Source organism: Cetorhinus maximus, chromosome 16 (genome assembly GCF_964194155.1).
Source record: "Cetorhinus maximus chromosome 16, sCetMax3.hap1.1, whole genome shotgun sequence".
Classification (NCBI taxonomy): Eukaryota; Metazoa; Chordata; class Chondrichthyes; order Lamniformes; family Cetorhinidae; genus Cetorhinus; species Cetorhinus maximus.
Genome location: NC_135894.1, coordinates 70,374,044 through 70,397,617, shown reverse-complemented (window position 1 = coordinate 70,397,617; position 23,574 = coordinate 70,374,044). Strand labels below are relative to the sequence as shown.

Genomic DNA, 23,574 nt, shown 5'->3' with positions numbered 1-23,574 from the left:
TGCCAAGTACTTTACCTGTGCCACTTTGAAACCAGAAGCTGCAAGGTGGCTGAGTTCAGGTTAAATCTTTTTTTTAAAAATTCTTTCACGGGATGTGGGCGTCACTGGCTAGGCCAGCATTTCTATTGCCCATCCCTAGTTGCACTTGAGAAGGTGGTGGTGAGCAGCCTTCTTGAACCGCTGCAGTCCATGTGGTGCAGGTGCATCCACAGTGCTGTTAGTGAGGGAGTTCCAGGATACTGATCTTCTGGTTTCCCCTTCTGAATAAACAATAAGCCAGTTGAGATTATGGGGAAATTAATCACACCTTACCATTCAACAATGCAAGGCTGGCAATAAAGGGGAAGGGAATGGATGGCAATGGCAGGGATAGGGTAGAAGCTGGAAAAGGTGTTTGGGATGGGACAGATGGAGAATGCCAGCATGACCTGGGAATGGAGGGAAGTGCGCAGCCTGAATGGGGGGGGTAAATGGGGTTGAATTTTCCTGACCCCGTGATGGCGGGCTTGAAGATGAAGAGGGCTGGAGACAGCCAGTTCTGGTCTAAATTAGGTCCAAATTTGCGGCCATGCCATTCTTTGTTGCCAGCAAGGCGACTCCTCCCCAACAACCCCCCTACCCCCCCAACCACCCATTGCCCCAACTGCGTGCAGAAACCACCATGAAAGTTAGGCAGCCTCCTTAAATGAGGCCAGGCGGTCATTGGAGCCAGAGCCTCCATGCTCCAAAGAGGGTACTGCAGGCTGTACCCGTGTCCCAAATAATCCACCCAGAGGGGTTTCCACTTCAATAGGCCTAATGGTTTTCACCCTATAAACTTTAGCAATTAGCTATTAGTTTTGATAATTACAAAATAATAATATGCTAAGTTTTTAAAGAATTACTTGTTTAATTATTTCCTATAATTTTTGTAATGACACCCTTGAATGTTAATTTATTATTTTGTAAATGCATTCATGAAACAGGGTGTGTAACATCACAAGTATGTAAGCCAAGTATAGTATGTATGTATTTAAATGTGAGTAAAAGTAACTTACTTTAAATGTATGTGATGGTTAATTTAAGGATAGAAATTTTAAAGTATTGCAGCATTACATAAAGTTTGGAGAGGGTGTTCTAAATGAAAGCACTAAATTTAAACAAGTTCTAACAGCAGGACTTTTTTGGTAACACTTCAGAGACTTGGCAGAGAGGAATATGCAAATTAATTTAATCCTAAATTTTTATAACTTTTGGCACTGGTTATAAAAACCCCAGCCTAACAGGGTGAACGGGACTCTTCCACTTGTCTACCAAATTTTTGGCAGAAGAGCTGTGAAAACACTGGGAAAATGGTGATGCAAATCCAAGTTACACCATTGCCTGGGTTTTCTGTGTCTCATTGGTGTAGTTGTGATGGCTAAATTGGAAAACACCCAGTGTTCTAATTCCAAATTGGAGATGGAACCTGCTGAATTTCATATGCTCTTTAAACTATGAAAGGAATTATAACTTATACTATTTGTGCTCAAAACATGACTTGAAGGGTGGAGTGTAGGATGGAATAACCTACAAATTCCTCTGTCTAAAGCCTGGGCTGCTTTAACTCCTGAGCCTCATTTAAATAGTACAAATCTCTCTCTTACCCAAAACAGGAGGGAGAGACATCAAGGTTGCTGGGGTTCTGGGCTAGGCTGATAGATGGCAGAAGGAGACTGGCCCAGGGCAAAGGTCTCCTAGTTGGGCCATGGGCCATTTCTGCTGCTCCTGGGCCACAAGGAACTTTACAGAAGTTAAACAAATGAATTACCTGGGGCTTTTATGGCTCAGTGTTGCTTGCTGTCAGCTTTTGCTGGTGCTTTGGAAACTGTAATGTTAAATTGGCAGTGGGATCCAAATGAAGCCATCAAACTCTGACATTTCAATGTGGGGACACAGTAAGAATGCAGCAATTTATGCCTACCAAATTAACCATCCACCTGCACTATTCTTGTCGGGAAAACAATATTAAAATCAAGACTACTTTACTTATCCTTTACCTCTAACCGTGAAGGAAATCTAGAATGTTAATACTTAAAGATGTGCCTAAAATTGAAAAAGTATGGTTAAAGTACAATGTAAACTGATTCATGTCCTTTCGTTTATCTAATACAACTCAGAGAAATGTAGATTTTTATTATACACATAGCTATGACTTTTGGTGAGAAAATGCCAATTCTAATACGCAGTCTGCTTATTTGACTTTGTAGTTGGCAGTATTAATCTGTCTATGATAAAACAACTTATATTACCAAATAAAGGTAGCTTTTCAAACCACAGCCAGCTAACTCCAGGACCTAAATCTGTGTTTGTGAGTGTGTAAGTGAAAGGCATGTGCCAATGCAGGATAAAGACACAGGAATGCTGCATTTCACACTATGACATCAGATACATTAAAACAAGTTATATTTTAAAACTAAGATCAGTAAATTTCACTCCAAAAGAGGGTGTGTTGACAGGTCTGGATAAAGAATGCCTCTATATTTCCTCAGTCACTTTTCACCTGACAATCCCTATTGGTAGTGTAGTTTTGTCTTCTGACTTGAATCTCTCAAAGGTGAGGTTCAAGTGGTTATTGCATTCTTTAATGAGCATGGCAATTGCAAATACCTGATGTGTAGTTGCAGGTTTTGACTCAAACCAGACACAAACATGACCTGCCCATTTTAAATTTATGATTTACCATCTTTCAAGCTTTTACTTGAAGCTGAATAATTAAATATAGAATAATTAAATGACTGGATTTAATAACTGACTTGCTGTAGAACTGAATCCATTTTTATAAAATTTCATAACTAGCAAAAGGGGTTGAGAAAACCACGCTGTTATCAAACATGAAGTACAAGGCTTTAAGCACCATTTTCCATGATTTACTGAGTTAGCTGAAAGTGCTCACCATCTTCAGGATTGAAGCTGCTGTATTCAGCACGAAAGCCAAGATTATTGTTATAAAAGTCTGAATGAAACTGAACTGTTAGGACATTAGAAGCACTAGGCACCACCAACGACCTGGAGTGTTCACCACAGTATCTATACAAAGAGAAGCAGTGAGTGCAATCATAAACTACAAACTAACATCTATATAGATATCTAACATATCATTACAAATAATGTAAATGATAGAGATAATAAAACATACAGAAGATATTGGTGTAGACTTGCTATAGTACATTATGCTCTGAGTACATGATCATCTGATGCTTGCTACATTTTATTTTTCATGTGTTACCAGTTAAACATATTGACTGAGTAGAAAAAACAAACTCAAAATGACCTGAGGTAAATGATTTGTTAACAATCAGGTGAAAAAATTGAAAAGGTTTATGAACATTAAAATGCTGTTCAATTCCGTCATTACTAGTCACCTATATGACCTGGATTCCCGGCTCGGCACACCCACCTTGGGGGAAACAGCCTGAATAACAGGATCTTCATTCCGGGACGATCGGGTGGATTCTGGAGTTGGGCCTGCCACCTCCAGAAACAGTCCAGAGGCAGCCACAGGGGTGCAAGAGCCAAGGCAGGTTGTTTAAAAGGCCCACCTCGGCACCGAGGGACATTGTCTCAGTTGTAATAAAAACAGTATAACAAAAAACACCCCTCACACCATCTCACTACCCCACCTACTCCCCATGCTCTATCCATGCCAACTTATGCCCCCACCCACTATCCCCCATTGCCCCTCATACCCTCCCTGCCCCTCTAACAACCCCCCATGGCCCCTCATACCCTCATAGAACTTCCAAAGAGTCATTCATCTCAAAATAACTCTATTTTCCTTTCTCCACAGATGCTGCCAGACCTGCTGAGTTTCTCCAGCATTTTCTGTTTCTATTTCAGATTTCCAGCATCTGCAGTACTTGTCTTTTACTCTGATGAGCAGCATGCCTGATCAGCTAGGATGGCATTGTGATTTACAAAATCTGGGAGCAGCACAAAATGAAATATGAAACTTCATACCTGCCGACCCCTTATGCTCTGCTGGTTTATTAAACAGCGTTTTTAGCTGCAACCAACTCTCACTCCAAAACATTTGGGGTCTGTTGCATGCAAATGGGGATGAAGCAATAAATTACAGATGTTATAGAGTGTTGGTCAGAACTGCTGCTTTAGGAATTACTTGTATAGCTCCTGACTTTGTGAGATAGAAGCCCATTTTACATCTCTCCTGACTTTTATTTCCATTGAACCCAAGAGGCCACTAATTCACTATCACACATTTTACAAAGAAAGTCAAGATCTAGCTCACTATATGATCAGAGCAGATGGAGGGTGAAGAAGGGATTTGTTCACTCTGAACATGGATAGTTGGCAATGATAGTTGGTATCTCAGCAGTTAGAATTGGATGCAGCATTTACAGTGGCTTCAGGCCACAGCTAATGGAAATATTCAGAGTATATGTTGCAAAACTATATGATAAACAACAAACTAATCAACATTGGCACTTTTCCACTGGACTAGAATAAAATCAAGAAGGAACCACCATAAACAACACTTAAATATACATGTATGAGCAAAGGAGTAACTAGGCTCTTGAATGTAGCTAACATATCTGGGCAATAATCTTACCTGGATCATAGGTTGCTCTCTCATCAGTTTTATTTTGAAAGGCACCAAACAAAACCTTGTGCTATTCTCAGCTTAATATGCGCAATGTGTTGTGGGGTGGTTTTAGAGTTGCACAGATACATCAAAAAGTTGACTGCTTGCGCAACATGAAAATGGTTGTCAACTGGGGATGCAAGGGCAGCATTCAAGCCCTGTGCCCAATGTCAAGAAGAACTGTGCTTGACCGTGATTTCCTCCCTGTGCACCAGCTTAACTGACCCCTTGCACCTGTGGACTGAGTTATGAAGAAAGACTTAAGAAACCTAGACGGGGATTCTGTCAGGCTGACAGGGGTCTGCCCCACCGGTCAGAGAACCAGCAGGGAACCTCTGTCAGTTCTGTAGGGGAGGCCTGATGTAATCACATGTCTTTCAGGCGCTTAAGTGGCCACCATCAGGCCTTCCCTGTGATTGAGGTTCCTGGTGGTGGACCTCCCACCAGCCAAGAGGTTCTGGCCAAACACAGGCTGGCAGCTCCTCATGCGCTCTGACTTAACCATGGGGAGGTTTTACCGGCACCGGAGTCAGACCTGGCTTCTCCCACAATTAAGTGGGCCTGGTTGCCAAGTTTCCAGCCGTGACAGGCTGCGTTAAATCTAGCCCCTGGGCTTTTTCAGTTTTGCATGCAGGTGATTGAGAAGTGGTCCTATAAAGATTTATAACACAGTGAATTGTATAGAAAAGATGAATATGGTACACTATTTCGAAGTAAGCTATCAGGGTAATAAAAAGAAATGCAGCTTCTAATTATTAGAAGACACATTTGTGACTGATGTCAAGAAGTTGTTTTTACACAAAGGACGATTGACACATGGAATGACTTCTGGTTACTGTACATAGTATTATGCAGCATTTACAGCACAGTAACAAGTTATTTGACCCAGCAGGTCCATACAGGTATTTATGCTCCACACAACCTCCTCCCTCAATGCTTCATCTAACACCAGCGATATATGTTCTTTGATCCTTTTCTCCTTTATATGAATATTACGTTCCTCTAAGTGTATCTATGCTAGTCACCTCAACTACTCCGTGTGGTACTAAGTTCCTCACTGTAACCATTCTATAGCTAAAGATGTTTTTCCTGAATTTCCTTTTGGATTTATTAATGACCATCTTATATTTATGGCCCCTAGTTCTGTCTCCTGCATCTTCTCCAGACTACTCTATCAAACCCTTTTATAATTTTACTTGGCCTTTATCAGTTCCTCCCCCAGTCTTCTATTATCTACAGAAAAGTGCCCCATCTTGTTCAATCTTTCCTGGTAGATGCAATTCTCAGTTCTAGTATCCTTTTAAATCTCTTTTGCACCTCTCCAGTGCCTCGTATCTTTTTTTGCTATGGGCGCCAGAACTCTTCACAGTACTCCAAGTGTGGTCTAACCAAAGTAGTATATAAATTTAACACAATTTCTCTGCTTTTCAGCTACATCCATTTAGAATTAACCCCAGCGCTTAATTGTTTGATTTTATTTTATGGCCCTTTAACCAACATTGCTACTTTTACTGAGTGGGGTATCTGTAACGTCTGATCCTTCTACTTCTCCACCCTGTTTCAATACTTATTTTCCAAGAAATATTTGGCCTCCTTACTCTTCCTGCTAAAATATACTATCTCACACGTACCTAAATTGAAATTCATTTGCAATTACATGCTCACTCTGCAAGTTTACTGATGTCTTCCTGCACTTTGTTGCAACCCTTCACTGTATTAAATATACCCACCCTCTATGCCCCACAAATTTGGCATTGTCAGCAAATTCTGACATCGTATTCCTGATTCCTGAGTCAAAATAATTTCTGCAAATCAAGATCAACAGTGACGGCAGCACAGATTCCCTGTAGATCACCACTTCCTACATTTTGCCAGTCTGAGCAGCAACCTTTAAAATCTAGCATTTGTTTTCAATTCTGTAGCCAGCTTGATATCCATTTTGATACTTGTCCTCTAACTCCATGGGTGGAATTTTACGGCCTCTCCTGTCGGGGAGACATTGCAGTCCTGCCGATGTCAATGCACTTTTGAATGGCACATTGCATTTTATGGTCCCGCTCCCACCACGATGTGGCTGTAAAATTCCGCCCTCTGTGTTCTGAGGTTAGCTCAGTTAAAGAACAGTTTCATGCTGTGGTAAGAACACTGTATGATCGCTCTAGATGACAAAGGTGGGCCAAATAGCGTTTCTCCAATATTTTCCCAATGAAAGGAGACCTGTAATATAATGCTTTAATACTGCAGATGGAAGTTTGCTTCACTGATAAAGTTTGAAATATTACAACATAATATCTGTAAAAAAAATAAGAGCAGGAGAAATAAATTAAACAATGTCAAGAAACATTACTGTCTGGAAAGTGATCAGGGGAAGTATCAGTGTCCACTGCCCAATCCACCCCAAGAAGAACTTGTAAAGAAAGGAGGAAGCAGTTCATTGGCTTAGGAGCCACAATCTTCATTTCAAAGTGGACGATGAGTGATATCATGAAACATTTAGACCATCATCAGTAACAGGAAGGGATTATCCAGAGTTGATTGTTTCTTCAATCAGCTGTACCTTGGTGCTGACAAACAGAAAACTTCAACAGCAGAGTGTTTGACCATGTAGATCATATCATCATAATCAACAATCTCCTTCAATTAGGAGTGAGTCCATCATAGGCATTTTCTCAACAGTCAAAAACAATGTGTTCAGATACAAATCGGGTACTTCCAGTTGGATAACAATACACACTGGGATCCCACAAGGAACCAAATTAGGCCCTATTTTATTTTTAGCCATTATAAACAATGTCTGTGTTGATATCACCACACCTATTCATCACTGCAAATATGTGGATGACCTGACCCTCTTGGAGTTTCGTAATCAAGGTGACACATCTCACATGGAAGGGACAATCACTTTGTTAAGTGATTTCTTTTGGGCAACAGCGAATCACATGAGACGGAACTCTGAAAAGTGCCACACTATGGAATTGTGTTTCATGTGCAATCTGCCTGAACCCTCTCATCAACTTAGACAATGCTGAGATTATGCAACAAGCATGCATTAAACTTTTAGGAATCTACATTCAAAGTGATCTCAAATGGGAATACCAAGTATGTGAAAATGCTTAAGAGAGCAAATGGAAGACTTTACACGTATTCTCAAGCATCACAACGTATCTCAAATTGACCTATTCACTGTATTTAATAGTTACACAACACCCATTGTTGAATAGCTGTGCCGGTTTGGAATGACATACCAAAGTGCATGTGAATAAGCTCAAAAGTGTTCAGAAACTAACAATCTCTGTCTGGACAGAAAACTCTTGTATCTCATCTCCCATTGCCACTATCTCCACAACCACACGAAAGTAAAAGTACGATGGAATTAAGGAAAGAAGACACCTTTCCACAAATAAGATATAGAATGAATAGACTGCAAGACAGCCCAATCCTCTATAAAACTCAGAAATAACATGTAAAGGATTGAGAGTTAAATGAACTCAGCCTGACAACATATGATCTATGGACTTACCTACAAAATGCAGAGTGCAGTAGATCTTTTATTTCCATTGTGTAAATTAAGGAGTCCTGCATTTTGCAGCATATTGTAATTATTTGCATGCTGAAATTATCTTAATTGTGCAATCCTTTTATCGTTTTATACTTTAGTTTTCTTTTAATGATTGCCCATTCCTATGTCATGAATTATGATTATTTGTTTTATTTATATCATTAGCCATGATATATTTAAAATTAAACAAACTATCTATGTACAAAGACCCTGGTCAATATTATGGCCGGGATTTTATCGGGCCAACGGGGATCTCGCTCACTGACTGGAGAACTGGCAGGGACCCCTGTCAGTTCCATGGAGGAGGCCCAACGGAATCAAGTGCCCTTCAGGCACTTAACTGGTTGCTGTTGGGCCTTTCCTATGATTGAGGTACCGGCAGAAGTCCCGCTTACAGAAAGCTGCCAGCCAATCAGAAGTCAGCAGCTCGCCATTGCTCCAGTGCCAGTGGGAGCAGTGGCTGCTGGTGGTACTGCAACCACCCAAGGCCCAGGATCATGGAAGGACCCCAGGCCATAGGTGAATGAAGGCAGGATGGGGGTCGTGTGGTGGGGTCATGAGGTGGGATAGGGTGGGGTGCCTGAAAATGAGGGACCACCCTGCACCCTCCCCCCACTGCCTCCTGGGAAGCCATTGGCTAACGCAGCAAATTTTGCTGGGTGACCTCTGAGGCCGTGGGAGACTCGTGCAACCTCCATTTAGAACCTGAGCTACCACTAAATTGCAGTAGTTAATGAGCCTAATTGACATCCTGCCACTGGCGGCCAGGAATCCCACATCAGTTCTTTCCGTCATCTGACTTAATTGGGGAGGGGGGAGGTTTTCCCGCCACCGGGAGGCTGACACGGGGCCTCTCCCATGATTCACAGGGCCCAGTCGCCAGGGTTCCCATCCGGCTGCATAAAACCCATCCCTATATATGAGCTGACTGGAAGGAGAGATGGCTGCTTTCATAACTTCAGTAGGAACGTATATCTATACGTCCGTATAAAATCTGTATTAATTATAGATTGGATCAGATTTTATAGTTCATATAGCAAATACCAAAAACTAACAACAAAAAAGTGGCCAATACCTTAACTATCTATCCAGGTCTCCCTTAAAATGTTCCATGTTACCTACTTTCATGGACAGTCTATTTCACATGTTACAAAGTAGTCAAATTGGAACTGCTTTTGCATCTTCCATCTTCTACATTTGAGCCAGCTGCCTGGTTCTAGAGATGCAGCAGGTTAAAAAGCACTGCTCTTGTATTGACTGCATATAAAATTACATGATAGATAGTACAATGTAGCCAGTGAAAGATGATGTTAGCCTGGCTGAAATTATTTTGTCTCAATATATACTGATATTGTTGCTAGGCAAAAACTGCTCACACAGTGTGCAGTGGCACATACTTAAGCAAAAGGGGATGACATTTACTACATGTGAGTCTATCACCTGCACACCCCTTTATAAATATGGAGTAATGCACGTACCAGTTGGTAACCAAAGTAGATTAACATACAGACCAATGGGATTTATGTCCAGGGGCCCCGAGCCAAATATGGAACACCCAATAAAACTCATCAAGATGTAGAAAAGTTGCATTCAACCACTGGATCAGTTTTATTTAACACAGTATTGTGATATGATTTAGTACTCATGCTGTGTGTAAACTTTCAATTACCCTTTTTCTTCCTGCATTTCACTACATTTTTGTGCTTTTATGGATTGGTGAGGGTGCTGGGGAGGGGGACTCACCGGGTGGGGTTAAGAAGATATCTAGAATGTGTTTGGTGCCCTGGGTTCCAAGAATTCGTAACCTGTCTCTGGTTGATTTGTACAGAATCCAAGCTACCTGCTAAATTTATAAATATAAAAACATGCCCACATGAATATAACACCACACATCAGCTATTATACTGCACTAGTACAATGTCTCTATATGCTGATAAATATCCTCCTATCTATTTTCAGATCCTGAAAAAGGCAGTGGTGTGCAGCAAAGATCTTTGGAACACAATACTTTGTCAGAGCAAACAGCATTCCACTGAGCTTTCCTGGAATCACCAGCCCATGTGGGACATTCAAAGATTGGCATGTGATGAGGGGTTGAGGCACAACTTGGTATAGCAGAGTAGGATGATTCTCAGGGAACAGAAGAGTGTCTTATACCAGTAAATGTAGAATGAAAGCACAGCTTACTTAAATGCCTCAATAGGCTGATAACAGATGCATTGTATAGCCTGAAGAATGCAGTAGTACTTGCTGCGTGTAGAAGAGTCACTTGAATCTGCATGTATCTACTTCAAAGAATGAATGGTAGGTTGTCTAAAATTCAGTGTGTGCACATGTATGAACAGATTTCCTGGAATATATTGTGGCCATCACTGTTAAACAGAATGCAGGGAGAGAATCATTGCACCTATTTTGTGTTCAATGCGGAGGGCTGGGAATTAACTTCGACTTGAGATCAATGTTGCCTCTGAGCTGTGCAGGTGCGTGGCCATGCAGCAATGCAGAATGTACCATGCAGGGAACAAACAGGCTGTGCATGCCCAAATGCTGTCCAAGTCTTGCTGCATGTGGGCACCAACTGTTTCTTATTTGAGGAATAACTGAACATTGTTCGCTAATGATTGCACATCGTCACTTCTAACCTTATGTTGGAGAGATGGTCATTGATAAAGCAATTGAAGATGGTTGGGCCTAGGACACTACCCTGAGGAACTCCTGCAGTGATGTTTTAGGGCTGAGATGATTGGCCTCCAACAACCAGAACCATCTTCCTTTATGCTAGCTATGACTCCAGTCAGTTGGAGAGCTTGCCCCCAATTCTCACTGACTTCAATTTTGTTGTTGGGCTGATTAGTGGCAAGAAACATTTGTGCTACACAAGTGCCAGACAATCATCATCTCCAACAAGAAAGGGCATAATTTTCCATTCTGGAGACTAAATGTGGTGACAGGCAGGAAAGTTGGTGTGACTCCTGCTGGGTGGGTTCTCACACTAGATCGTCTGCTTTTCAACTCATTAGCAATGCATCAGCAAGGAGTTTGTCGAATCTCGTGGCGGGGCAGGCAGGGATTCATCCACCCTGCTGTTACCTCATGGGATCGAAGGTCTTGGCGCTGCCATATTTAAACGGCACCCACACACACATTCACTCTCTGTAGCCCAGATGTTGGTGTGGCGAATTAAAAAATGGCACCCAAAAGGACCAAAACCTCAGCTCCACAGTTCAGCAACACCTCCATGGTGACTGCTCAAGGCAGTCCAGGACCAGTGGGAGGTCTTAGGAACATAGGAACAGGAGAAGGCCATTTAGCCCGTCGAGCCTGCACCACCATTCAATACGATCATGGCTGATCAAACACTTCAATGCCTTTTACCCACACTATCCCCATAACCCTTTATGTTATTGTTAATCAGAAATCTATCAATCTCTACCTTAAACATACTCAATGACTGAGCTTCCGTGGCTCTCTGGGGTAGAGAATTCTAAAAATTCACAACCCTCTGAGTAAAGAAATTTCTCCTCACCTCAGTACTAAGTGGCTTTCCCCTTATTTTGAAATTGTGCCCCCTGGTTTTAGACTCCCCAACCAGGGGAAACATCTTACCTGCATCTACCCTGTCTATTCCTTTAAGTATTTTGTAGTTTCAATGAGATCACCTCTCATTCTTCGAAACTCTTGAGAATACAGGCCCAGTTTCTCCAATCTCTCTTCATAAGGCAGTTCCGCCATCCCTGGAACAAGTCCGGTGAACCTTTGTTGCACTCCCTCTATGGCAATAATATCCTTTCTGAGGTAAGGGGACCAAAACTGCACACAGTACTCCAGGTGCGGTCTAACCAAGCTGCTATACAATTGAAGCAAGACTTCACTACTCCATACTCAAATCCTCTTGCGATAAAGGCTAACATTCCATTAGCCTTCCTAATTGCCTGCTGCACCTGCATGTTAGCTTTCTGTGACTTATGGACAAGGACACCCAGGTCCCTTTGTACATCTACACTTTCTAATCTCTTACCATTTAGGAAATACTCTGCACATCTGTTCCGTCTATAATGTAAAAGTAAAATACTGTGGATGCTGGAAATCTGAAATAAAAATAGAAAAACTCAGCAGGTCTGGCAGCATCTGTGGAGAGAGAAACAGAGTTAACATTTCGAGTACATATGACTCTTCTTCAGAGGTCTTCTATCTTCGGGATAGGAGCCAAGGGTCCACCAACTTAACCATGCCAGCCTGGCAGGAGGTCACCAAGGAGGTCAGTGCATGTGGATCCCAGAAGAGGATTGCCTTCAGTGCAGGAAGAGGGTGAATGATCTCACCCACTCCGCTAGAGTAAGTCAATCTTCTCCTCGCTCCAAACTCACATTATATAAGGCCATCAGGCAGTCTAAAAGTGCACAGGGATCTTACGCATTACCAGCAGGAAGTATATCAGCACTGAATGACTGACAGACCTTAACATCACCATCTCATATAACATCCTGCACAAATGGCGTCTTCATCTCTTACTGGGAGGACTCAGCACACGCAGCAGGTATGCATACTTCTGATCTTCTTTTTCATCCGGGGTGTTCATAGTGAATCCATCTGTCTTTATAGACTCAAAGACGTCTACAGCACAGAAGGAGGCCATTTGGCCCATTGTGTCCACGTTGATCAACAAAGATCTGACTACGCTAATCCCATTTTCTAGCGCTTGGACCAAAGCCCTGGAGGCTATGGCAACACAAGTGAATATCTAAATACTTCTAAAATGTTACGAGAGTTTCTGACTCAACCACCCTTTCAGGCAGTGAGTTCCAGACTCCCACCACCCTCTGGGTGAAAAAATTCTCCTCAACTCCCCTCTTAGCCTACTACCTCTTACCTTAAATCTCTGCCAGACAAGATTTATGCAGGACAAGTTTATGCAGGACAAGAACTCCCAAAACAAGAGGGAGATATTGATGACCGGAGGAGGATGTCAGAGTTGAGGTCACTCACCCCCTACAAGGAGCAGGCAGCAGAGCTGGCTGACAAGGATAGAGATCGTTCCTGCACAGAAGGTGAGATAGGTGTCCCCCATGAAGCCAGTGAGGGTCCATGGAGTAGACATCAGCCATACGCAGACATTGACTGTGAGTGACCTATAATGTTGGTGCCTGTTTAGCCAATGACCGTTCTCTATTACAGCCACTAGGAAGAAAAGGTGGAGGAAGAACACCAACCAGCTCATCAGCCCCAGCCCCTAGAGCGCTTTCGATGAGCAGTTAGAGGGTCCATCGGATGAAGATCCGTCACTGTGTTCACCTGCATGCTCCACTAGTGCACATAAATACATCTCGGTGGGTCTCAGTTCTGGAGCAAGCTCAGGGTTACTATCTGCTGATCATCTCACAGGTATGGGTCCACAGCAGACAGAGGCAGTGCCAGCCAAGGTCTCTGACACTGGGAGGACTGCTAGAGACCAGGCCTCTGCTGAGTCGCAATCCGATGATGAGCCTCTGGAATCGGCCCTCAGAGAAATGTTGGAGCTGAAAAACAGGCAGGGGAGCATCAGGCAGGGTTGTCAGAAACCGTCAACATGTTGGAACAAAGGGTGTAGGAGTCCACTCACTTTCTGTCTGATGTCATGGTTCTGGCATGCAAGCACATCAATGCCACCACTGGAAGGGTGGAGACCTTGGCCCATAGAACACTCCGTTTCTGCTGGATTTGCACACCATTGCTCTAGCCATGAGTGCGTTCCAGTAGTGGCTGGGCGAGAGGGGGACAGGGCACCTTGAGGTGCCCCTTCCCCTCAAGGAGTCGGCGGGGGGTCTTCGGGCACCCACAGGGAAGAGGAGCTTCAGCCGGACATCAACACAGGAATCTCCAAGGGTTTCCAGTGCTCCAAATCCCCTCTGCCTGTGATCCCATCCACTTCAGCAGGTCAGGCCAAGGAGGGTGCACCGGCCCCAAAGCAGGAGACCCTTATCAGGCCGGGGTCCTCCAGGCCTTGGGCCTCCAAGGGATGCCCGCCAAGGTCATCTCAGACAACAGATCATAGCAGCCAGCAGGCTGCCTCCACCTCTGCTGCGGATGTTGAGGATGCTCCTAGATGTAGCACTAGGGTAAGAACAATTAAGATGTATTAAGGGCACAATGATGGCATGTGTGTTCAGTCTTTGTATATACTTTGCACCTTTATAAATATATTTTGCTTTTCTGCCTCAAAATCTCAGGTAGTGAATGACTCTTCCATATGATGCAATATTCCACGGCCATCCAAGTGTAACAGATGCTGCCCAACCCCCAGGTATCTCCCTTTGTGTCCCTCAGGTCTATGTTGTCTCGCTCAATCTCAGCTCAGTCAGTCGCCTTTATGTCCACATAAGCGACATGAACAAAGCCAGCTCCTATATGAACATGGTGGCTGGACAATCCATAGACAAGCCTTGCATCAGAGGCTCATATAATGTGGCCTTATGAGTATACATCTTGCCAGTTTATTTATTATCCTGATGCAGCTGCACTGAAGTTTGTTCTCTGTGTATGTTATAGATTTTCAACACGACCTGTCTTGGAGTCATTCCAACCAAGTGCACTTTCCAATTGCCTCCATGCAATGACTGTCAGGTCTGGGTTATGGCTTAATTAATCATTGAGGACCTTAGCCTTTGCTACCGGCCTGCAGCATTAACTTGTAACCACATTTACGGCTGAACATTACCTTCATATTAGTTCCCGCTCTCCACACGCATGATGCAGAGCAATGAAAATCATTTGCACTTGGTGACTCTTGAAATGTCTCTTAGATGGCCATGAGAATGCAACCTTATAGGTGTGTGCCTAGCCTCATGATCCTATTACATGTGGGTCTGAATTTTACCCTTGGCAGGCGGGTGCGTTCGGCAGGCCCTCAACAGGCCTCCACCTGCGATCAGCCCCCGACCGTGATTTTACATTGGCTGGCCAATTTAGGCCCACCCAGTGTGAAACGCATCTTCCCAATGGTTGGGAAGGGCCGGAAGGGGGCGGGGGCCTGTCAGGCTCTGGGTCCAATGGTGACCCGGTGTGCGTTTTAAAAACGGGACAGGCAGCTCCTTGAAGGCTGCCAGGGAAGAACATATCTTCTACGTGCCAAAGCTATAGCCTCAAATGTGGCTGGAGACACCAGGCTGGAGGGCAGGGCAGGTGGGCACTTGGGCCCCCCCCGGTTTTCGTGGTTCTCCTGGAGGAGGTGGCTGCCAGGAAGGACACCCTCATCCCCAGAGAAGGAGGAGGCCACTGTACCTGTCAAAAAGAGCTTGGGAGGAGGTGGCAGCCCAGGTCAGCAGCCACGACGTTGTGCAGCACACATGGGTGCAGTGCTGCAAAAGGTTCAACGATCTGCTGCGCTCGGCAAGGGTGAATACTGTGTTGGCATGGATCAGTGTGGTGAAGTGTCTGGCCGACCCCCCGTGGAGCTCAGGGGTGTTAGAGTCTGAGCGCCAACTGTAAATGACGCCGGAGCTGGCCATGGGGGTGAGCCCTGGCTGCTTGGACTGAGTGCCTTCTGGCTCGAGGGCCAAGACTCAGATGTGCCCTGCAAGATGTTCCTCAGGTGGGGTTGGCCAGGCTGCAGTAGCGCTGCAGGTAGAGACTGGACCAATCAATGCCCCTCTGTCCTTTCCGGAGAAGATGAGCTGTAACAACATCGAGAGGTCGGGGACAGACAGAGAACCCCCAAGCCTCTTAATCCTTACAAGATTTGAGCAGGACGCCTTGGAGCTGAAGAGGTGCCACACTCCTCATTCAGCCGGTCGTGGAGAGGCTGGGATGTCAGACGAAGGTACGAATGCAGTGCACAGAGGTGAGAGTTTTGGATGGTGCAAACATTCTTGTGTAGTCTCTTCATTAATTGGAGCCTCAAAACCGAAGTCCCATTGATCATTGAAAGATGATGGCACCATGATGCAGATCTCCATTGTCTCACCAGGGTGCCTGGCATGCACAGTGACAGTGTGATGACTTAAACTAATGCCATGTTGTTGTTCTGCCTTAAATTCTCCAGCACGCACTCATTCTCAGGGTCCCGAAAAGCCACCCCTGACACCAGAGGACCCCGGGCTTCAGCTGCACCCTTGAGCCACACCTGCTCTCTGAACCAGGCACCAGCGCAGATACCAGCACCTTGGTGGGCGTTAGATCTTCGGCTAGAATGTCGGAGCGCAGCGGTGAGGGCACTCCACACTCACTCAGCTCCAGGCAGCTCCAGGAACAGAATGAGGGATTCCTGGGGTTGCGCTCGGACCTGCAAGTTCTCACACAGGCAATGACATTAGGTGGTCAGTGCCAGTGTGGGAGATGGATGAGGCACCCAGTATCCCAGCTAGGTGGCCACCCATCAATGGCAAGCAGTGAGGTCCAGAGCGACCTCACGTTGGCACACAAGTTGCATGTCGTCGCTGCAGGCTCCTCTCAGGGTGCTCAGGATGATGGTAGCAGCTCCTCTGCCAATGACTGTGGCATCTGATGAGGCTGCGGTGACTGGGGAGATGCTAGTTGTGGCACTGGCCTCGCCTTCCCAGGCAGGGCCAGCACAGGCTCCACTGGCCAGAGGGCGACCGCCAAGTCATCAAGGCCAACACGATACCAGAGTGAGCAGGCTGTCTCCAATGCCGGTGCCAGCGAGGGGAGGAGGCACCAAGACGTAGTACTCGTAAACGTAAGTTTAAGGCACCATGAGCACAAGAAGGGTCATGGGTAATCTTCCGTTCTGTAATGTTTTGTTTATGTTTACAGGTCTGGGAATGAAGACCAGAGAACATTATGTTCATTTGTTTGGATTGTGCAAATGACTTAAGTTTTGCTTTTGTCTTAATGGCCTGAGTATGCATCACCTTTTTATTTTTTTTTGGTGCAGGGTACACCAGTATGTAATACTGGACGTGAGAGGCTCTAAACTTTATTACACAATCACTGAGTGGACTTTGGGTTCAAATGAAAGGGTCATTTCAGACATCCGGGGTGGAGGCAGCAGCACTGGCATGAGGTGGAAGCAGATCTTTGGCAGCCTAGCTGAAGGAGTGTTGGATCAAGGCATCCCTGGTATCCCTGCCTCCCTGAAGGATACAAAGGTCTGCCTCCATGCCCTCAGTGCTCTCCTCAACGTGCTCCTCTTCTGACTCACTACTGGATTCATCCTCTGTGAAGCTGCGTCAAGATCCTCTTCCTCCAGTGGGTCCCCCCTCACCAGTGCCAGATTATAGAAAGTATAGCATGCAACCACTATCAGTGACACCAGCTCTGGGGGGTATTACAGTGCTCCCCCTGAACGGTCCAGGCATTGGAAGTGTATCATCAGAAGACCTATGGTCCTCTCTATCACCACCCTTGTAAAGGCATGACTACTATTATAACTTTGCCCTGCGCCTGTTCTTGGGTGGTGCAGAGGTGCCATAAGCCACCTTTTCAATGGATAGCCCTGGACACTCAGCAGCCATCCATCCAGTTGGGCTGGAGCACTGAAGAGCCTCGGCATCCGTGAGTGTCTGAGGATGTAGGCGTCTTGGGAGATGCCTGGGTACCTTGCACAAACTTGTAGAATCTGCATCCTGTGATCACACACTATCTGCACGTTCATGGAGTGGAAGCCCTTCCTCTTGACGAAGGCACCGGGCTCACCTGCTGGCACCTTAATGGCCACATGTGTGCAGTCTATAGCACCCTGGACACGGGGGAAGCCAGCAATCGCTGCAAACCTGCTGGCTCACTCAGCCTGGCTGGCCTCATCCATACGCAAATGAATAAATGTCATTACCACCTGAACAGAGCTTCTGTCACCAGCTTGATGCAACTGTGGACAGCTGATTGGGACACTCCACAAAGATCTCCCACTGACCCCTGGAAAGAGCTGGAGGCATAGGTTGAGGGCCACTGTGACCTTCAGAGCCATTGGCATGGGGTGTCCACCCAAACAGTTGGAGATGACTTCAGGCCCAATCATATGACAAATGGAGGTCATGGTCTCCTGGAGAGACAGAGCTTCCTTTGGCATTGCACCTCAGACATATTGAGGTAGCTGCATCACTTCCTGAAAACCCTGGCAGAAGGATGTGGCGTCTTCTGCGGCCCCTTCCGCCTTGGACTCCCTACTGGCCCTATGCCCCTTGTGCCTACACCTCTCCTCCCACAGGTCACCCTCCTGGAAGCTGCATTGGGACACCTGGCCTCCTCTCCCTTCTGCCCCTCTCTTCCTCCTCAGAGGAGGTGCCTCCAGCGGAGACCACAATCCCCACTGCCAGGGTAACAGAGGCTGTCTGATACCTGGAAGGGTCCACATGGCCTGAATCCTCCAGGGGCCATGGAGACACCAACGAGTCCTGAAATGAAGCCTAGAAATGCTAAGAATGAAGCCCAGAACAGAGATGAAACTGTCAAGTTCAAATAAACAAACAACAGCAAACTATTTCCTAAACTCCACACTAGTCACAATGGCAATGCTGCTGACCCTTTTTATCCTGCCCTTGGATGAGGTTTTGCAAAATGTGGGCTGCCCGCCTGCCCATTTTGCCCATGTGATGAGTATGAAATCACAGAGGCAATGTAAAATTGGGTTCAGTTGGGTCTTTAATGGCCTTAAGTGGCCTTTTAATTGATGATGGGCACAGCTCAGACACCCACACGCACCTGCTGACCTGAAGATTACGCGCATGCGGGATGACATCGGGACGCTCGCCCAACGTCTACTCGCGCTATTTTACGCCCAACCAGCGAGGTGTAAAATTCTGCCTGTGATTTTGCTAATTTGTACCTGAAGGTTGGGTTGGTGTGTCTTGATGACACCCCTGTGCTAGCTATCATAAGGGCAATCGACATGGATCTCTGAACATGGTAATGCCATCTGTGTCTTAGGCTCCATTAGAATGAAAATGTGGAGGAGTAATGGGATGAAAGCGAAGCTCCTGTACATTTCCTGAGTGGTCCTTAGTATTAACAATGGCATTAAGTTATCCTTAAATGCTGCGTCGAGACTGACTGGGCCACGACTCTCCCAGATGTCAAGGCAATGCTGAACGCAAACTTGGGAAGCTCCTGACAAATGCAGGGCCATGATTGCTTGTCAATGATCACATGATAGATAGTCCTGCCAAAGCACTCTCTGCACACACAAAGGTAACCTAATTCAGAGGCTCGCTTCCATGCTGCAGAGTGACAGATCACAGCGTCCTGAAGACCGATGTCATCCTGGGGGCTCAGCATCAAGATGATGCCTGACTATTAATCATGCAGGAGAGATGGCATTTGGAGAGATGCTCCTGTCATTGAAATGTTGAGGATTACAAAGAAGGTCTTAATATCTACCCTGCATTGAAGGGATAGGAGAAATGCACTCATATGAGCTAGACTTCATTTTCATCGCCCTGGAACCTTGTCGCTATGAGGGTCTCACAGGTATATCTGGATGTCGTACCTGTGCAGTAGCCTCTCCCTGTGGGGCAACATCATCCTCGCTCTCTTCGATTTTATCCCTTTCCCCGTCCTCCTCATTTGTGGAGACGTGGACCTCCTCCATCTCTCCATGTGGCAACTCATCCCCGCTTTGCAGCGCCAGGTTGTGTAGGGTGCAGCAAACCACAATGATGCAGGACACCCTCTGTGGAGAGTACTGGAAAGTGTCCCCTAATCAGTCCAGACATCTGAAACGCATCTTCAACATACCAATGGTCTGCTCAATTAAGAACCATGTTACAGAATGTGCTGCATTGTACCTCTCCTCTGATGCACTCTGTGGCTGCTGAACAGGTGTCTTTAGCCACATCTTTTGGGGGTATCCTTTATCATCGATGAGCCAACCCTGAATGCGCTGAGGGCCCTCGAAGATTTGTGGCACCTGATCCCGGGGTACCTCGCACAAACCCGTATTATCTGCTTTCAGTGATCACAGGTCAGCTGCATGTTGAGAGAGTGGAAGCTTTTCCTACTGGTAAATCATACTAGTTGCTGCCAGGGAGCTCTCAAGGCCACATGTGTGCAGGTGATGGCGTCCTGTACTTGTGGGAAGCTGGAGATCACTGCAAATCCCTTTGCTCTGGCAGCCTGGCTGGCTTCATCCACGGAGAACTGGACGTAATTGTTACCTTATTGAAAAGGGCATCGGTCACCTCCCTTATGCTTTATGAGTGGACGATTGTGATATTCCGCAGAGGTCCCCAGGGGAGCCCTGGAACAATCCGCTGGCAAAAAATTTGAGAGCAGCAATTACCTTCAGTGCGAACGGCACTGGATGGCCTCCCAGTCCATGCGGAGTGAGGTCCTCACGGAGGATGTGGCAGATATGATCCACCACATCCCTTGACAATTGCAGGAGTCTACAGCACCGTCTCTCGCTCATCTCCATGTATGACAGCGTCTTCTGTAGGACCTTGGTCATGCCAAATGCCTCCATAGATGTGGTCCCTCCTCCTGAGCTGTGCCCTACAGCGATGGGCCCATCTTCTCCTGACTGGCACCAGAGCTATCAAGAAGGCAGAGTTGCCTGCAATCTGCATTTCTCCTTGTATCTGTGGACAAGTAAAATGGAGAGATGATAGCACCTTACCTGGAATGCCATGAAGCCAGTGTGTATCCATAAACCTGCCCTCATTCCTGACGTGTCATCCCTCGGCCACCTCTTACAGCTGAAGCACATCCTGAAGGTTCACAGGTAGCTGGGCATCCCCCTCCATCACGGCTACGTGTTCACTAAAGGGCTTTGAACAGGCTGAGGACAGCCATGTGCTCGCACCCTCAGTGAGGCTACTGTCAGCCTGCCTCGTTTAGCTTAGACACTGGCCCAGCCTTGCACCAACATCATGACTGCAAGCATGGTGACCTGTAAGCCATGACCATTCAAGTGATAATGTAAAGCCTGGTCTAGAGCTTGTTGCTTATGTGCAGCAGCTGTCTCCTCTTAATTGGTTGATCCTCCTTCCCTATTTACATGCCTCCCTTACTGAAATGTGGGCAATTAGACCAAATAGTTCCCCAATCATTAACAGCTTCTCTTATGAATGCACTCCATGAGTTAAGGTGCCAAATTGCTTCAACTGACTTTAGACACATGTTAACAGACCTCAGCTGAGCCATGATCTGCATGACATGAGCTGAAAATTAGGGTGCTCCTTCAATCGGCTCAAAATTGCAGTTGTTACCCCTCCTACACTCCCTGGGCAATGGTGGTGCTGCAGTTTCTATTTGAGACCATATTCCAGCCTCCCGCTCTTACCCTCCAAGTCCCTCCTATCCTCCTCCATCCTCACCACATCCAAATTCCCCTTCCTCCAATCACTCTCCTGCTTTCCCTTGTCACCCCGGAGCCAATCGTGGTTGTCAGTGATTTTCCTGTCTTCCCCCTTGAACTCTTTTCTGCTGATGTCTGCCTCCCCCCACTTCTCGAGGCCACACGTACTACAATTTTCTGGGATCATCAACCCCCAACCCCGCCCCCACCAAAAGACCTTCCAATACCCATCCATGACTTACCAGCTCTCACTTAACCGGATGCAGATGCCTCCCCTGACCGAATACGCCAGCTGCTTCCCGCCAGATCCTCCAACCTCCAGGACCAACCACTGTAGCACATTGACCACGACCTGTATGGCATGCGGTGCCTGACTGTCACTATCCATAGAGGCCTTCCCCTCTCAGGACTGGGACCAAGACATGTGTGCTATGCAGAGTCCTCTAGCATGGCCCACTCAGCCCCAGGAGCTGTCTTCTGAATCTGCTTCCAACAGCGTGGCCTCAGCCCCAGGACTGTCTTCTGAATCTACCACCCTCTGTACCTTTCACAACACCCCCCACCTCTTCCCCCCAAGTCATGCATCTGTGTTCCATTCTTCCCTCTTGTGCTCCACTCACACCCCTCCCTCTACTGCGGAGTCATGTCTCTGCCTTCCCCATTGCCCCCCTTGCTCCACTCACTCTACCCCCCACCGCCTGGCCCACCTGCCAGCCTACCCCGTGGCCCTACCCCCCACCCCCCCCACCCCACCCCCACCACCACCCCAAGTCATGCCTCTTCCTTCGCCCTCCATGCTAGTATTGCCTCCCACGCAGCAGCCTTGGCGCAGCTTCTTGGAAGCACCGAGATCTCGCAGCACCACTGTGAAAGGCAGACAAAAGAATCATCTACGTACCTCAAAGCTGCTAGTGGAGTGAAGGGCGCCAGGTGCATGCCACTTATATACAGTCATGAAGCAGACCTTTCTAATTATCTGCTGGCAGGGCATTTAAATTTGGAAGGGAGAACGTGATTCCAGCGCATTGCATTTTTAGCAAACATTCATGAGTTGCAAAGGGATGTAACTGTGGTTCCCGACATGGATCAGCAGGAAACCCAACCCGACCCGCCCTGAAAATCAGGAGAACAAAATTCCAAACTAATTCCCCACTGGTGGGAAACTAACTCTTGCCCTCACTCCAATTTTGTACCTCCACCCGCCATGAGTCCCACTGCTGGCAGGAGTGGAAAATTCTGCCTAAAGAGTTTAACCACCTTCTCTTGGCATTTAATGCACCATCATCATTGAATCCCCCAGCATCAACATCCTGTGGGTAACCATTGACCAAAAACCTATCTCAACCAGCATATAAATGCAGTGGCCACAAAATCAGGTGAGAAACTGGGAATTCTGGGGCCTGACTTCCTCACCTCCTGACACCCAAAGCCTTTCTATCACTTACAAGGCACAAGTCAGGAGTGTGATGGCATTCTCCCCGGTTCTCTGGATGAATGCATTATCAATAATATTAAAAAAGCTCAACACTATCTAGTGCAAAACAGCCCCATTCACTATGTTAAACATTCCCTCTCTTCATCACCAGCACATCATGGTTGCAGGGTGTACTATCTACAAAATACACTGCAGTGCCAAATCTTCTTTGACAGTAGCTCCCAAATCTGCGACCTCTATCTCTTAGAAGAATAAGGGCAGTAGGTGCATGGGGATGCTAAATGCATGCTTCCCTCCAGGTCACACACCATCCTTACTTGGAAATATAATGTTTTTGCTGGACCAAAATCTGGGAACTCCCTCCCTAATAGCACTTTGCATACACCTACACCACATGGACTATGTTCAAGAAGGCAGCTTACCAATTCCTTCTCAAGGGTATTTAAGGATGGTAAATAAATGCTGGTCCTACTATAGTGACACCTACATCCCATGAATGAATAATTAAAAAAACCTTTGCTGATTCAAGTGCGCTCTATCGTGTGATAACAATGAAGACCTATAGTGGAGACATTAGGAGGAGGCCAAGATGGATCATCCATCATTAAATTAACTCATTTATAACTGATGCAAATATAATTTCTCCCTCTATAGTATTTCTCAGCCTGAAAATTTGAAACTTAATCATAGCAGGGAGAAGCAAAAGGCTAACTGTATCCAGAAAAGAATTA

At 46.1% G+C, this 23,574-nt stretch overlaps 1 protein-coding gene across 1 annotated transcript in view; it reads right to left on the bottom strand.

Annotated features, from left to right (window-relative positions):
* Positions 1–23,574, bottom strand: part of LOC144691683 (suppressor of tumorigenicity 14 protein homolog) — a 117,311-nt gene that overhangs the window by 52,196 nt on the left and 41,541 nt on the right. Inside the window, exon 5 of the mRNA XM_078560014.1 lies at positions 2,915–3,048. Within this exon, the coding sequence (XP_078416140.1) occupies positions 2,915–3,048 (134 nt within the window). The remainder of the gene's footprint in view (positions 1–2,914; positions 3,049–23,574) is intronic.